The sequence below is a fragment of the Motacilla alba genome, chromosome 15 (genome assembly GCF_015832195.1).
Source record: "Motacilla alba alba isolate MOTALB_02 chromosome 15, Motacilla_alba_V1.0_pri, whole genome shotgun sequence".
Classification (NCBI taxonomy): domain Eukaryota; kingdom Metazoa; phylum Chordata; class Aves; order Passeriformes; family Motacillidae; genus Motacilla; species Motacilla alba.
This window is the reverse complement of record NC_052030.1, coordinates 10953506-10970395: the sequence shown is the minus strand read 5'-3', so window position 1 is coordinate 10970395 and position 16890 is coordinate 10953506. Positions and strand designations below refer to the sequence as shown.

The 16890-nt window shown below is 46.8% G+C and overlaps 1 protein-coding gene across 1 annotated transcript; it reads left to right on the top strand.

The window, feature by feature from the left end:
- Positions 1-6344: 6344 nt before the first annotated feature.
- TMEM120B (transmembrane protein 120B) lies at positions 6345-15945 on the top strand. The gene is made up of 12 exons (XM_038151942.1): positions 6345-6491; positions 8735-8853; positions 9751-9867; positions 10617-10676; positions 11225-11320; positions 12335-12424; positions 12881-12946; positions 13854-13915; positions 14166-14258; positions 14644-14708; positions 14863-14931; positions 15143-15945. The coding sequence occupies exons 1-12, from the start codon at positions 6423-6425 to the stop codon at positions 15254-15256; spliced, it is 1020 nt and encodes a 339-aa protein (XP_038007870.1). The 5' UTR covers positions 6345-6422; the 3' UTR covers positions 15257-15945.
- The last annotated feature ends 945 nt before the right edge of the window (positions 15946-16890 follow it).

The following is a 16890-nucleotide window of genomic DNA, read 5'->3' as shown; positions in this document are numbered from 1 at the left end:
ACCGAGGGAAAACACACACATGGAATTTCTTGTGTTAGATTAGAACTGGGGAGATGGCAGCTGCTGGCAAGCATTTCCAGGGATGTAGGAGAGGCAGAACTTAAAGACTTCTTTAAGCAGGAAAAAAAAAGAAAAGAAAAAAAGAGAGAAAACCATGGAAGCTGACCAAGTTAGGAAACACTTATACAAGAGAAAATGTCTCCTGTTATTAAAAATGAGATGAAGATATCCAGGAAGGATTTATTCACAGTCACTCATGTCAATGTGCTCTGGTTTGGGGCAGAGCCTAAGAATTACTGAAGACAATCATTGCTGTGTTCCACCATGGCCAGTTGTAAGGGCCGGAGTGAGGACAGAGGTTTGGGGAGGAAATAAAGAAACCCATGAGGGAGAAGAAAAAAATGCTTATTGCAGCCCAAAATCTACAGCCTGAAATTACAACCAGAAATAGACCTCTCTGGAAAAGTATTAACTATTATTTCAGCCCCTATACAGCACTGCACTTAATTGAGAGATTGGCAATTAAAATAATTAGCTAATTCAGACCATTTTACTTGTCTATTTTTAAAGGGCATGGGCTGGCTGAGGTTTTTGAACTGCAAGTCCAAACTATGTCACACCTAACCACAGCTTCTGCTAACCAGCAGTTACATACATATTTGAAAACTAATATACATTTGAAAACAATAAAAACTTTAAAAGGGTTAAAACATTTTAGCAGCAAATTAAAATTCACAAATTGGGATCAAGAACCGCCTCTGCAAAAACCTCCGTATCTGGATATGATGGAAGGTGCTTCCTCCCTTTCTGGGTTGCTTATTTGAAATTCTTCTGCTCCTGGTTTTTTGTGTTTGTTATTTTACTTCCGTGGTCCCAGAGTGGGTTATCAGCACCCTCACAGACACTCCTGCCCCTTCCAAGGAGATTTCACAGAGACATTTATCTAGGAAGAGGCTGTGTGTGATTTCCATCTACAGTTTTCTTAGTTCAGATATAAACCTTTGAATCATAATTATTTTGTCACTTGATACTATCATTCTGTACCTTTTTGTATTACAAGGGTACAGAGTGGGTAAATATAAGCATATTCTTCTTACAAAAAAAGACAAAATTAGACCAGCTTGAAGAGAAGCTGGTGATATTTGAAGTTTTATCAGAAAGTTCTTTTCACTCACTCGAATGAAATTTTACTCAGAAAATGTCATTCCATTTTGAGAGAGGAATCTCCTCAGTAAGTAGGAAGTGGCAAAAATTTTTGTAAAGGCTGTCAGATATATCTAGAATATAAAACCCAGTCAAAGAGTGAGATATAAACTCAAGCTGACCCAGAAATGTCCTAACCAACTCTCTTCCTCTCCCAAGGGCAGTTGTTTCCAGGCACAACATTGAGGCCACTATGAAGAGTAGGGTCCAAAACTCAAGCTACGATGTGCTAGGAGGATAATTTGGGTTTTCCTTGACACAATTCCCCTTGCCAGCCAAAATTTGGCTCCAAATACCCGTTTTGACTGTTTTCTTGTTTCACTCTGACAGGCACTGGCCATTGACACCAAGGAACAACAGCAAAACCCTCACCAGGCAGTGCCAGGGCTCCAGTTCTGCTGCTGCTCGCGCTGTTGCTGCTTTCGTTGTCTGGCAGCTGATTAAACCTTACATTTATTAAGACTGAAAGGAAGAGTTTAAATCTGTCCATGTAAATTGTGCTGTAATCCAGCCCATTATTCTGCCAACACAGTTCATTGCAAGGAACTCCCCTTCCAGGCTGGACACACTGAAGAGCAAACCAAGCCCTGGGAGTTTGTGCATGGAAACATGCCCAGAAACACCTTTCTGTGTAGCAATGTGCCTCCTATGGACAGAGTGACAGAACCTTCCTTTGTCCCCCAAAAAGGAAAGAGCCCAGAACTTTCTCCCAGTGATCAGGTAGGAAAATCACTGATAGGACTTTGGGGACTTCACCTCAAGTTTGGGGACAGCTAATTGGCCATGAGCCAAAAGGTCCCGCCTGGGCCATTGAGTAGAAAAGGACAGAACAAAGAAACCAAATCGCTTTGGTGAGGTGTCTTTACCAGGAGCACAAGCCTGTGGCACCTGGATCTGTTTGAGTTTGTTATTTTGCCTTTACTAAACCTTTTTTGTTCCTGACGCTGTCACATCAGCCTCCTGCTCCTTTTATGCCACCCAAGGAATGCTGAGCTATTCTGGGCTGTAACGTTGGGGTGTTGAGAGCTCATCAGATCAGCTCAAAACCCCCGGGCACAAACGTTATATTTCTGCAGCAAGGTCCTGTGACATATGATGCACTTGCTTTTTTTTTTTTTTTTCACTTTTAAGGGCAGGATTTAAAAAAAAAATTAAAATAAAAAAAAAATATATAGCCCAAGGCCCTCAGTATTCTACATCTGAAACCAATCATTTTTGCACTGAAAGGAGACAGCTGCTCCAAGCTGCGTTTGCTTGCACTAAGCTTGGGGAATCACCCAAGTGAAATGTCCAAACCAACTGAAAACTGTCAGAATCAATAAATTAAATTTATTCTGGGAACTTTGTAGAATAAATAGAGAAAAAGCATTTAGGGAAACATATGTTGGAATTCTTTAAAGGTGAAGACTGTGACAACAACATACTGTGGAAGTGGGATGCTCAGATGTGTGTTTTATTGCTGCTATATTCAAAAGAAAAGCCAGGGAAGAGGTGGGAGGGTCTTGGACTCCAACCAAGGCTGTTTTGGTGAGCTGAAGGAGCATCTCCAGCACCACTCTGCTCTGAAGAATTGTCATTAGCAGGATTTAGGAGGGATTGAAGTGAAAGTTTTGAGGTGTAAACTTCACTTGGTTGCCTCTGGCTTAAGAGGCAGCCTTGTGGGAAAGCATTTAAAATTCTTCCCTCCTTGTTGCTGGGAGCAGCTCTCTCAAGATAAAAACCATTTTGGTTTTACATCAAAACAACGTGAAGTTAAACCCCGGGGTTATCTGGAATGTTCAGGCACTTAGATAGTCATGCAAACTGAAAGGCTGAAGTCCTGGAAGCTGACACCAGATACCCTCTCCCCATGAGCTCCTGGTGCTGCCGATTTACAGCTCTTGGTCTCTGCCTGCAACGAGGTGGAGGTGTAAAGGTAAAGTTATGCTGTTAATTCCTGAAGTCACCCAAAGCTGAGAATTATTTACTGACCACGGAGTGCTTTGCAAGACTCTTAATATCACTGGAGGCAGATAAATTTGGCCATACATGAGCTAATGCCTCACTTCAAGTCCTTAATTTATTCCTTAATTGAGGGATAAATTCAGATGAATACAAGATGAATCAGCAGTATGAATCTCCAGCTGAAACATGTGCCAAGTATTTTATTTATCACGGCTTATTGTCACCTGATGTCAGAATGGGGATTCATCTACATTTATATTTTGTCCTTTCTCCTTTGCTGTGCTGGAAAGAATCTGCATTTCTAGGACAGGGGAAAAGCATCAAAGGAAACAGCCTCAATTATCTTAAGAGGAAAGAATGAATGGAATTTGCATTCAGGAATAGACTGGAGGGTGAAGGAAAGGAGCTCACATGTGATTGTACATATATATAACTATGTGTGCTCAAACAAAATCTAACACCCAGAGAACAAATAGCCACAATTTTGCTGTGATCCTTAACTTGATTTATGAACTCAGTTTCTTAGACACGTTTTCTGGCAGTGACAGGTTAGTCAGTTGGGGATTAATTAAGGTAAAGGCAAACCAGAGATTTGATGTTTGCAAATTTGCTGTGCAATGGCCTTAGGTGATCTCTGGCAGCAGAAGACAGCCATTCAAACTTGCAAAATACCTTGAAAAATGATTATAAAATATTGAAATTCAGAGGAAAAGCACCAATCCTCATGTGCCACCACAAGTGAAAGACAGGCAAGGTGTGGGAGCCCCGAGCACCAGCTGCACAGAGCCCTGCTCCCCATGCAGGGCTGAGGGGATCGCTGCTATCTCAGCTTGCTTTGGTTTTATTCACAAAGATGTGACTGAAATAACGAGATTATCCCAACAGCTACAGCCTCCCAGGAGGTGGGGAGAGCTTTCAGGTAATTCTGAAGTATTTTGTAATGATGCAAGGTTAAATAATGCAGAACCAGCTGCAAGGCCAGCCCTGCTACACTCACAATGTTTGTGCTTAACTAAATGTTTTTGTGGTTTCTGTTTGAAAAAAAAGAAAAAGCAAATATCTTGAATGAATTAATTAGCATGGTGTAGTTAAAAAGCTGAAAGAAATCTTTTGGGGTAATCATTATGCACAGCCACAACATGTGTAAGAATTGTTTCTTGGCAAGAGGTGTAGGGGAGAGGTAGGAAAGTTTGGGATGAATCCCTTGGTGCTCTGGGAGAGCTCTGTGGCTGGCACAGCAGGGCTCTGAGTGGGAAATGCACAACATTTCCTGCCTTTGTACGTGAAACTCACACCACAGCCCTAACTAAATGTCATCAGCCTGCAGAATTCCAGCCCAGGACAAATATTCATGTCTGATAAGAGTTTCCTTTTGCTCTTTTGAGGCTTAGAGACCAGCAGTGAAAGAAATACCTTTAAGGGCTATTGACAATTTATGACGTGTTCTAAAAGCACCTTTTCCTGAACTGACACAAGCAATCCTGCAAATGTTGAGGTGTTTTTACATTCTGGATTCCAGATCTGCAGGAGGATGTCAGCACCCCCACCTCAACAGCAGGGGGTGAGATGCAGCTACATCTGAGGGGCGGCTCTGATGAACTGAGCTGACAGGGAACTGCAAAGGTGGAGGGAATGTTTTCACGTGGGAAGGAGAAAGAACTTTGCTGGCAGGGAGTATTCCAACCTTGTGGTGAACTGGAAAGTTTTGGCACAGATCCAGCGCAGAGTTAACGCTCCGATCTGAGATGTGATCCTCCTTCTTCCGGAGTCTGGGATCCAAAATCCAGGCCTCCTGTAACATACACTCCTGTTACACAGGATTGTGGACAAACGCTAGAGTCCAGGAAAAATTTAATACAGGCATAACAATTCCTGTGACATTTCTATTATGTCGATTAGTTTATCTTTCTACTTGAGGATCACTAAGACCTGCCACAACACGTGTTTGATCTCTGGACAGTCATGGAGAAGCAGCAGGGACAATGCAAAATCCCTGGGGCTGGTGGTTCTTAAACCAGCAGAAATCCCAAACCACTGCAAGTTCTGAGAGGGTTTCTCTGGAAATTGAATGCAGATCATCAATGGCATTTCAGGGGTCCACCCACAAACATATGAAAAAAACATGCAAAAAGTCAAACAGTGGACATAGAGGAGGACCAGGGACAGCCAGAACGCTGAGGAGTGTCTCCACACCCAACGTTTTTGGTTGTTTATGTCAAATTCAAGGAAATGGGATCCCACATAGACTCCTCATGAAAAGGCAGCACAGCATTTGTGTTTTCACTTTGGCTTCAGTCCTACCCTCTCCTCTTCCTTGTACCTTTTTTTTTTTTAATTGCTTCCTTCCCCTTCCCTTTTTCTTCCTCTTTGCCAATTTCTACCCCTTCACAAGAAACTCACAGGATGTGATGTCAACATTTACAACTCTTCCCACCCTGCCCCAGAACATCAGGCCCAGCTCACAACTGGCCAGTCCAGCTGCTGAATGGGTAATTATCGTAAAAATAAAGACATCAGGAATCCTTTTGTCATCTTCTGTGATACCAAGGACCTGTGACCAAGGTCCAGGCAGCTGCAGGGCTGAGCTGCCTCAGATTCAGCCACCAGGTCTCTCAGAGGGGGCTGGCCCTGTGCAGTGGAGGGTTTTATCTCCACTCTCAGCTCCATGTGTGATGAACCACCCCGAAAGGGCAGGCAGATGCTTCCATGTCACACCACGGAGCACTTCAGATGCTGCCACAACACAAGGGAGCTCAGGAGAGGTGCAGGGCCTCCAGGAGGTGACCGGGGCAGGGCGGGTGACAGCAGCCGAGGGCCACCCCCATCTGAAGTAAGATTTGGCCTGAGGAGAACACAGGCCTGACGGGGGCCGCGCCTGAGGGGACCATCACGGGAAGGGATCCCGGGCCTGAGGGGACCATGACGGGAAGGGATCCTGCACCTGAGGGGGACAACCACGGGGGGGATCCCGGGCCTGAGTGGAACCATCAGGGGATGGGAACCCGGGCCTGAGGGGGACCATCACGGGAGAGGATCCCGCACCTGAGGAGATCCTTGACCTGAGGGGACTCTTAGGGGCTCCCCGGCCCGCGGCGAGCGCAGACCGGAGCGCTCCCTCACCTGACGGGTCCCTCCCCTGAGGCGGGCGGGAGGGGGGGCGGGGCCGCGCCCATGACCGCGCGCGATGACGTCAGCGGCGCACGCGGCGCGCGGGCCCGGGGGTGCGGGCGGCGGGCGCGCGCCGGCGGCCCGGGGAGCTGGCGCGGCCCCGCGCCATGCGGGACCAGCTGGAGCGCTGCCTCGGCGAGTGGCGGGAGCTGGAGGAGGAGTTCCGGCAGCTCCAGGTGAGCGGGGGGCGGCGGGGCCCTGCGGGGCATCGCGGTGCCTCCCCCGCCTGCGCGGACGCGGTTTCCTCCGCGCTGCCCTTGCCGGCTCCGCTTCGCATCGTGCCGCCGGGCCGGTCCCGGCTCGCCCCGCCCGGCAGGAGCGGAACGGGGGGTCCCCACCGGCGGTCGCATCCCCGGGGCGGCTCGGCGGGAGCAGCCGGAGGTGCGGGCGGGCTCCCCCAGCCCCGCCCGGGGCGGCCAAGCGTGCTCGGTGCCTTGGCTGCGGCCGCGGGGTGCCCGCACGGAGCGGGGATGTGCATCCCTGCACCGCCCGCAGACAGCCCGTGCCCCGCTATCCCCGTGTGCGAGGGCATGGGACGGCCCAGACCGAGCCGTGGCCGTGCCCCGGGTTCCTCTGAGGATGCACCAGGATGTGGTGCCTCGGTTGCTGGAGAAGAGATGGGAAAAGAGGACGCGGTGCGGTTGTGCACCCGTGGCGCGCTGCAAAGAGCAGTGCGGGCAGCGCCTGTCCCGCCAGCATCTCCTGGCGGAGTCTGATTTCCCCTGGTGGGATACGACGGGTCCAAGTGATGTTTTTCCATCTTGCAAAAGTGCATTGAGGGACAGAAGGGCCTCGGAGTGGGGGTCGAGAGCTGTTCTACAAGATGCTTTTACTTCCAGAAACCTTCCCTTCCTCCTCTGCTTGTCATCCGTGCTGCACCTATACACGTGCTTAAAATCTTTAAGCCAGTTTTAAAGTACGACAGGCTGTTCTCACTCTGGAGGCTTAAAAAAAGTGCGATCTCCACATTTAGCTTGTTTCTTAATTAAAACTCAGTTGGGGTTGTACTCCTGTTAGCAGAAACAAGAGTTTGGTGCTGGGGGAGAGCAGCTGGCGTGGTTTTGTTGGTCACTTGTTTGCTGTGTGCACCCTGTCGACAAACTCCCTGCCATAGTCTGACCTAAACCACAGTAAATGTCAGTGATTGTCCCTGCCTCAGTTTCCCCTCCTGGAAAAGGAAAGGAGAAACACTTTTCGGTGTGGTGGCAGCTGCTGGTGGTCGAGGTGTCAGCATTAGTGCTGTAGAGGTGTGCTCAGCAAAACCAAAGTGAGCCTGAAATAGTGAGAGCTGCAGTGCCTGTACGGGGTTAGTTTGGTTATTAAGGTCTTTAAATCAGATGCTGGAGCTTGTTTTGGATTGTTCTTGTAAATAAAGAACAGCTACCAGGTGGGTCCTAGCAAGGAGGAGAGCAAAGATTTGGTCTGTGGTTTCACCACCATGTTTATGCTCTGGGAAGAGCAGTGGGAATTTCCTGTGGTTCTTGGCGTGCTGGTAGGTGATGCAGCCATGTAACCAACTCTGGCTCTTGGCACTAACTCTGCAAACTCTGTTTTCCAACTTATTATAGGTCTTAAAATTGGCTCAGAAGTCATTGCTTCGTGCTTGGACAGCCCTTCCTGAGACCTCCCTCATGGGGACGGGGTGAAATCCTTGCAAAGGGTGGAAAAGCAGAGCCTGGGTATCCCCGAGCACAGGCAGGGGCGAGAGCAGAGGCTCCTCTCAATGGGTTTGCAGTTGGTGAGCGTGTCCTTGTTATGGCTGACCACTAATTGGGGGCTTCAGGGGACCAGTGAGCTGTGATAAAGCAGCTCCTCCCAGGGAGCATCTGAGGGCACAGGCAAGGATATCAGTTCAGCTCTTTAAACCAGAATATGGGGCAGTAGGTTGCTTGAATATCCGTGGGGCTGGGATGGCAGTGATGGCCAGGAGGTGCCTAAACCCTCAGCCATGGATTTATGCCTGGTGCTGTGTCTTTCCCTTCCCTCCCCCACTCTGTTAGGGCCTCATTTTCTCCAAGATTTAATCTGGCTGTGAAATTGGAGTGCCTGCTCTGTGATTTAGCCACCATTTGATGGGCACGGATCAAGATCAAATGGAGGATTAGGAGATTCAAGGATTAGGGGCTTCATTGCAGGGTGGGATGGGAGTGAGAAGCTCCTGAGTGGGAAAGCTCTTTAAAGAGGAAATGAGATGAGTGTAGAGGATGCTTTTCCTCTTGCAGGAATTTCATCAGTGTCCGTTTAAGCCCTATTATATCTGTGCTGGTTTGGCCTTCTTCCCCTCCTTGCTTGTTAAAGGGGTGCCTGTTGCATCCCATAAAACCAGGATTTTCCTGGTTTCCCTTGGAGGTGAGGACCAAATGCCATGAATAACCTAGCAGGGCTCTTCCTACCAAGCATCTCTCCTCTTCTCCTGCAGGAAACACACAAGGTTTACAGGCAGAAACTGGAAGAAGTCACCAGCTTGCAGACAGCCTGCAGCAGCTCCATACACCGGCAGAAGAAGACACTGAGGGATCTGAAGCACAGCCTGCAACGGTAACAGGAGACCTGGAGGGTGCAGGAGGCAGGGATGGGATAGTTCTCCTTCCCAAGGGCTGAAATGCTGGATTTTTAGTACTTTTACTAGACAATCTGTGTTGCAGTGCTAAAGTTGTTCCATATGACAGCCAAGTAGAGTGTTCATTACTGGAGGAGAGAGGGAGTCCTGTAAATCAAGACATTTAAGGGAGCTGCTGTGGGTTTCTGCCTTGCAGTGCGTGCTGTGCATTGCAGGGCTGTGCAGCTTTTGGCTGTGCCAGGTGAGCAAAGCTTTGCTCTGTAAACTGCACTGGAAGAGCAACAGCAGTCCTTGAACCTGAAGGTGTAACTTGCTCCTGGGTGGATTTACAGGTGGGAACTGTCTCTGGCTGCTTGGCTGATCCCAGAGCCCGGGGCTGAATTCCGTGTGTGCAGGCCTGAGTACACCACAGGCTGCTGGCTCTGCTGCTCACTGCTCTCTGGTTAACATTAATTACTAAAACCACAGTTTGTCAGTAAATCATCAGCTCTGCGTCCTGTTACATCCTGAAATACTTCATACCTGAAGAGCTGCAGTCTCTGCAAGGGCAGTGCCTGAAACCGTGCACAGAGTTCCCAGGGTGGAGGGAGTTCCTTCAGAAAAACACAATATTCCCACACGATCCTGTCACTGAGCTGATGGAAAGAGAAGCTGACTTATAAACCAGGTGGTTGAAGTAACCTACAGCAGCATAAACCTGGCAGTGAAATAAAGTCGTGATAAGCCAAATGGTTCCTCAGAAATACAGGAGCAAAGCACATCAGCTTCCAGAGACAGCTTTTTAACAGCCTGGATTTTATGACAATATTATTTTCCTTCAAATAAAAAGAAGGTGAAAACATGAACAGGAATATCTTGTTTCTGTGTTCTTGCAGGTGCAAGCCCAGAGCGAGTCCTGAGGAGTTTGCTCTCATTCAGGAGATCAGCAGCCAGATCAAGGAGAGGCAGAATGCCTTCTTTGACATGGAAGCCTACCTGCCCAAGAGGAACGGGTACGTGCTCCACCAGGGAGGCTTGTGTGCTCCAGGAATTTTGGATTTTTAAATGTTCACAGCAATGCTCTTTGTTCCTGAAGGAAAAGCTTGAAGAAAGACATGTAAAATTGGATTAGTCATAAATCTCTTGCTGAGCTGCTGTGTCAGTTGTACACAGAATTCATTAGCTGTGAGTGGATGTAAATGTGTGTGGGCAGTGCAGGTTTTCTGTTAAAATGACAGTAACCTACACTGGCAAGGGATTGTGCAGTTCACTGTTCCACACTGGTGTTTTCCTGGGCTAATTTTTTTGAGGGCTGAATCAGAACAAGACTTTTCTCTTTTTTAAATAATATTTTTACCCATCTTTAACTTTTGCTTCAAGCGGGGTTGCTAGGACAGAGTTTAGTCAGTTGTGAAGGGTTGTGTGGTGCTGCAGCCCCTCAGAAGTTTCTAACAGAAACTTTTCTTCCAAATCCTACCTGTGTTTGGGTTTGGCCAGTGCACACTACATATATTGCCCTTAGACTGTAGTGCAAAAAAGGGACCAGGAAAATAAGGCTTTTCAGTAACTTCCTGGAAATGCTGACCAATATTTCCATGTGTAAAGCCTCTTCTGTGGTCTTTCCCTCCAGTTTGTCTTAATTAAAAACCTCCAGCAAATGTGGTTTTGGCAGAGCCACTGTCTCATCACCTTGCTCTGGATCGTCCTGTGGTGTTCAAATAAAACAACTTACTTGGGTCTGCTCTTGGCTTTTGTCTTGCAGCCTGTACTTAAATCTGGTGCTGGGAAACGTGAATGTCACTCTCCTGAGCAACCAGGCAAAGTGAGTGAGCCTCCCCACGTGTGTGAGTTTGGGTTTCTCTGGGGCCAGCTGTGGGTGTGGACTGAAGCCCAGAGAGGGAATGGGTTTCTCTTAGACCTGATAAGTGAAATGTTGAGGGTGGGTGATTGGGTGGGTGACATAAGCTGACATCTTATGTAGCTCCAATTAATTCCATTTATTGCTTGCTTTTAAGCCCAGCACAGCCTGTGGCCTTAATTGTAAAAGTGTTTGGAGTTTTTTTGTGCTGAAAAATGGTACTGTGACTTCTAAGCATACAGTGCTCCAGAAAATGGAGATATAGATGTATTTTTAAAGTCTTGTTGTGCCAACCCAGAAACCAGCTCTGATGGACTTAGGGCATTGTGTTGCAGCTGAGAGAGACCCTCCCTGCAGGCAGAACACTGCCTTTCACTGTGCACTGCTTTTCTAAGGGTTTCAGCAAAACCTCTGGGCTTGGTATTTGCCTTTGTATGTGGTTTGGAAAAGGTGAAGCCACATTTCAGTCAAACATCTGTTTGTGTCCACAAATGGCACCTGTTTCCTTCCAGGTTTGCCTACAAGGACGAGTATGAGAAGTTCAAACTTTATCTGACAATAATCTTGTTACTGGGAGCTGTCGCCTGCAGGTGTTTTCTCCACTACAGGTAAGCTGCATTTTTATTTCTTATCAAGTATTTTGCATAAAATTGTGCTGGGTTTGAATTATCTTAGGCACTGTTAAGGACAGTGAGACAGCTCAGGTGGTGTTTAGGCTTTGAGCAATTGGGCAGCAGGACACCTGCTCTTCTTCAGCTCTGGCAGGAGCTGTATTTTAGCTAATTGTTTTTTCCTTTTTAAAAGGAAAGTCCAACATCACGTTTCCTGATGATGCTAAAAATTGATGTTGTTGTTTTGGCATCATGCTGTCATTGGGAATGAACTGTTGGCTGTGCTTGTAGGTTGTCCCAGGCAGGGACCAACACTGTGCTGCAGCTCTGGGGTAACAAAAGCAACAAAAGAGTATTTGTGTGAAATAATTAGGCCTGAAACATTACCTCTAGGTTGTGGTAAAGTGTCTGAGCACCAATATTCCAGTATTCAGTTTTGCTTAAAAACCAGGAAGGTGTTGGAGCCACGCACTTCCACTACAGTCTCTGTGTGTCTGAGTGAAAGCAGGATTGTAGCAGGAAAGAGGCTGCCCCAAGTCCCCTTGGCTTCTGGAGTTTGCAAATGGCAAAATAAAGTTTTAGTATTTTGCTTTTTTTGCTCCAGAGCATTAATGCTCTTCCATTCTTTCCGTTGATTGGATTTATATCGATCTTGTGGAATCTCCTCATTGAATTAGCCTGGAAAGGCCTCTCTAAATTGGATCATCTGCTGCTTCTGTGGTGCTTTCTCTCCTTGAGCAGCACTTAATGTCATCCCTGCATACCTGCTTATCAGCTCAGGATCTGCAGTGTTGGATCCCAGGGGAAAAGGGCCTGGGGCCTGGCAGTGCTGCCCGTGTGTGCAGTGCTGCATGTGGGTTACAGATGTTCAGGATGGGACTTTGTGTCCATAGCCTCACTTGGGCAGGTTTTCATTTATCCAGGAGGAGGAAGAAAAAATAGTGGTTTTTAAAATGCATCTTTATAATCAACAAGAAGGTTTTTTTACTCTGTGTTTTTTGTGTTTAACAGGGTGACAGATGAAGTGTTTAACTTTCTGTTGGTGTGGTATTACTGCACGCTGACGATACGGGAAAGCATTCTCATTAGCAATGGCTCAAGGTACAGTGCCCCCTGCAAAACCCATGAAAGCATGAAATGTGCTTAAAGAAAACCAGGCAACAAAAAAGGATTCAGCTTGGCACTGAAGCCCAGCAAATCCAAGATGCTGATGGCCTCTCTGCAGAATCTCTTGTCTCTCTCCTTCCTGGTCACTTCCAAGGGCACCTGAGGTTTGGGGAGAGAGTAGCTGCAGTTCCTAAGAGTCCCTAAGTCATTGGTCCAAGGTGTTGGCTGGTTTTGGTAGCTGTAGGTTAGTTGTAGATATGGTCTGGGGTGCGTGTGCTGCCTTGTCTTAGAGGTCACACATCTTTGGTTGGAAATGCCACAGCATCCCTTGTGCTTGAGTTGGGACATCCACTTTGTTCCAATTTTTTGGATCATTTTTTACCTGTAAGGCTGGACTTCAGTGCTGAAATCCATGTTTCTTGTCTAACTGCCATGTTTTTTTCTGCTCAGGATCAAGGGCTGGTGGGTGTCTCATCACTACGTTTCCACGTTCCTGTCTGGAGTGATGTTAACGTGGTGAGTCTGCTCTTGCCTGCTCAAGGTGTTTCAAGCCTGTTTCATGGTGTTTATATCATCTGAGCATTTAAATCCAGTGTGACCACGATGCTGTGGCCACAGGACATACGGCAGCGTGTCAGCCTTAATATTTCTTTGATGTTAGAGATGTTTTCAATGATAAATACAACACTGGAAGTTTGTATTTACATTGCTGGTTAAAAAAAAGAAATGCAAACCCCGTGGCTGTAGGTGGGCTATTGATAGCAAAATCTCTGCAGGTCTCCCAGTTTGTGTCTCTGTACTTAAGGAAACAAGCAGCACTTTGCTGTAGAGGAAGGACACCACAAAATGGATGTTTGGTGCCCTTAGTGAGCCTTGATTAGAGAGTTTAAAGCCAAAAATTCAAGTTACCCCCTTGCAGTGGCTGGTGGTCAGACAGCCCACAATGCACTCCCTGAGCAACCTGTCTCAACTAGGGCAGGAACTGATGAGTTAATTATTAAAAATTGTTTTAAAACAACAGAAGCTTCTGCCCTGAATCTGTAAGGGGCTGACAGTGGCTGGGGCAGGCACTCCTTGTCCTCCATCTCTCCTGAACTGCCTCAGGATAAGCAGCACAACCACCCCTGCTGCAGTGCTCGGATTCTCGATGCAGATGATGCTGAATGGCTTTGCTGCCTGGAGAAAACTGTGATAAAGGATGAGAGGGGACAGCATTAATCCTTGTTAGAGAGGGGAAACCTAATCAATGAGAGCGCTTCCTGTGTGGCTGTAGCACCTCTCTGGGCTCCCCGTGGGTGGGATGGGCTGGGCACCAGCTGCTGGTTCGTTTGCTAATGGCATCAGGCCTGGTGGTGAAGGGGAAGGGTTGGATGCATTGGAGGCTTTTAGCAGATTAATGGACCTCCCCGTGTTCTGCTTCCAGGCCGGATGGACTCATGTATCAGATGTTTCGCAGTCAATTTTTAGCGTTTTCAATATTTCAGAGTGAGTATATCTTACCTTGCTAATTCAGGGGGTAAAGTCATTTTGTGTCATATGTGCTTAGAAGAAAACACTTTCATTTGGTAAATAGTGGAATATTAAACTGTAGGAATATAAAGATAATGTACAAATATGCAATCTACAAATATAAGTGATAATTAAATGCTGTTGGATTAAACATTATTAAAGTAGTTTGATACTTACCATATTTCTGAATAACCAATGGAGTGATGTTTCCTCTCTCATTCTCCAGGCTGTGTTCAGTTCTTACAGTATTATTACCAAAGGGGCTGCCTCTATAGGCTCCGGGCTTTGGGGGAGAGAAACCACTTGGACCTTACAGTAGGTGAGATCTCCTACTATGCTTTCTTTGCACAGGTTTCGGGTGCAGTGATAGGGAGGGAGAGGGCTGTGTGCCCCCCCCATTGCAGAGCTGTCCCCTGCCTGGCTGCCCGTGTCCCAAGGCAGGAAGGGCAGTGAGACTTTTATCCCCCTCCTCAGGTCCTGTAGGTCAGGAGCAGAGGAATCTGATCTTTGTCAGCGTTTGAGGAGAGTAAGATGGAGGTTTTGGTCATCCCTAACTTTATCATCCTTCAACTACTGCAATTTCAAACAAATATTTTTACTTGATACAAATAGCCCTTATGGGGTGATCTGGGTGAGGAGGAGCTGCAGGTCCAGTCCTGGCTCTTCTGTGCTCACACTCTGCCTCTTCTGTCAACCTTTTCCAGAAGGATTCCAGTCCTGGATGTGGCGGGGGCTGACGTTTCTCCTTCCCTTCTTGTTCTTTGGGCATGTAAGTTGGGTGATCCCCTCCTCCCTCTGCGGCACAGTGTCTGCTGCTGCACCACCCAAAGGTGCTTTGGATCACACACAGCCATGACAAACATTTCCAAGGCTTAATTCTTTTTGCTCATAATTAAATTGCCTTTTGCTTTTCCCCTTTGCAGTTCTGGCAGCTATACAATGCAATCACGCTTTTCAGATTGTCAAGGCACAAGGAATGCAAAGAATGGCAGGTGCGTGTTGGCTCTGCTCAGAATGACAGAGCAGGGCAGAGGGGGTGCTTGACCACATCCTGAAAGATATTTTGGCATCTGACTCCATTTAAATATCTCAGGATAATGCAGCACAGAGCCTGTTCTGTGTCTGGTAGAGCCCAGCAGTGCTGAATATAATCCATGTTGTAATATTACAAGGTAATAAATGCTGCTTCCTCTCCCCTTTCAGGTTTTTGTGTTGGCTTTCACATTCCTGCTGCTCTTCCTCGGGAACTTCCTCACTACTCTCAAGGTGGTGCACACTAAACTGCAGAAGAACAAAGACAAGGTGAAGAAGCTGTGACTCCCCCTGTTCCCAGTGTGCATCCATCCCTGTGTCCCCAGCAGGGCTGGGTTTGGGACAGATCCCGCTCAACCCCAGCCAGGTGGATGGGCTCGGAAGGACTCGCCTGTCCCCGTGTTTGGTAAAGGACTCTGCCAGCACAGACTCAGTATTAATGCAAGCATGGCTCTCCAGTCACACTCCTGCTATTTATGTATATTTAATAGAAAATGTATTTGCTTCTGGGGTTTTTGTTCTGTATATAGAGCAGCATGCACCTGCCTGGCGAAGCGCCAGCGTTGGGGAAAATGTGGGATCTACTGTAATTCCAATTCTGGAATGATACCTGACACTTTCCAGTTTTATTATTTAAATTCTGGGTATTGAATTTATTGAGGTTTATGAACACTCTGGGTGGATCAGTAATACAGAGCGAATGCTGGTTTTCAAGGCATTTGTTTAAGGCATATTCTCAGTGGCAATACTAACCTGTGTGTACTGTGAAAAGAAAATACTCATCTTTGTACCATACTGCTGCTATGTACACTTCTAAAAAGCTATTTAAAGAAGAGGAATTCCTCCTTTGAAAACAAAATCATGTGAGCAAAAGCAGTTTTTAAATGACAGGGAAGTCTGCTAGCCCTTTTCCAGGGAGACCAGGTCATTTGTCCAGGCCTGAAAGAACCTAAAATAAACCATTCAATATGCAACTGCCTCTGCCCCTTTTTAGTAACAAGCACGTGGCCCTTGGGTTGGTTTTTGAGGTACAGTTCTGAAAAGGGAAGGACAGGCTCAGCTCAAATATTAAATGCTTTCTTTAGATGCTGCACTTCTACCAATAATGAAGAGAAGAGAAATGCTGGGTCAAGGGGATGGCAAGGGACAAACACTGACTGCTACCCTGCTAAAGTCCTTGTGCTGCTTAAATTTACACTTACCTTTTTTTGGGTGCTGTAACTTCTGTAGCTCCTCAGGCAGCTGCAGCAGTGAGCTGCCTTGGGCCATGTGTTTCCCAACAGTGAAAGCCAGCACAAAGCCCAAACTGGACACGTCCTCTGGCAGTGTGAGTGGCAAACAGCGCCGTGCTCACCAGGGGACAGATAACGCACCACAGGCTTGAGATGGATTCATCACTTCTGTGGCTCGAGCTAGCAAAATTACCTTTGCTGTGTCACTGTCCTGTGGGCATGAACAATAAACTGCAATTTGCATAATTTCAACAGTTCTCACACCAGTTGGGCTGGGTTTTGCTCTTTTGCACACCCTGTAAGGTTTTTTGTTTTACTCCTTCAACTCTCACTTTATGAGATCTAAATTGTTGTCTGTTGAAAGCAAACTGGAACCTCGTTCTGCAAGGGTGACTAACATGAGTTTTGCAACCTGAGAAACTCAGATTAAAAAAGCCAGAGAGATTTCCACTGTGGAGCTGATGGTGAGTGGGTCACTTCCTGAACGTTGGTGTTTCAGTTTTGTACTGAGTGAGGTGAGGGGTGGTTCTTTTAGTGAAAAGTGGAGAAAAGGCTGCACAATTCTTCAAGGTTTTTCTATAGTCAAGGATGTGCACAAACTTCCAATTAATTTAATTTCACATTTTAGGCTCATAAGTACTCAAAAATCTTAATTAAATCAAAACAAATTAGGAAAAAAAAAAGAAA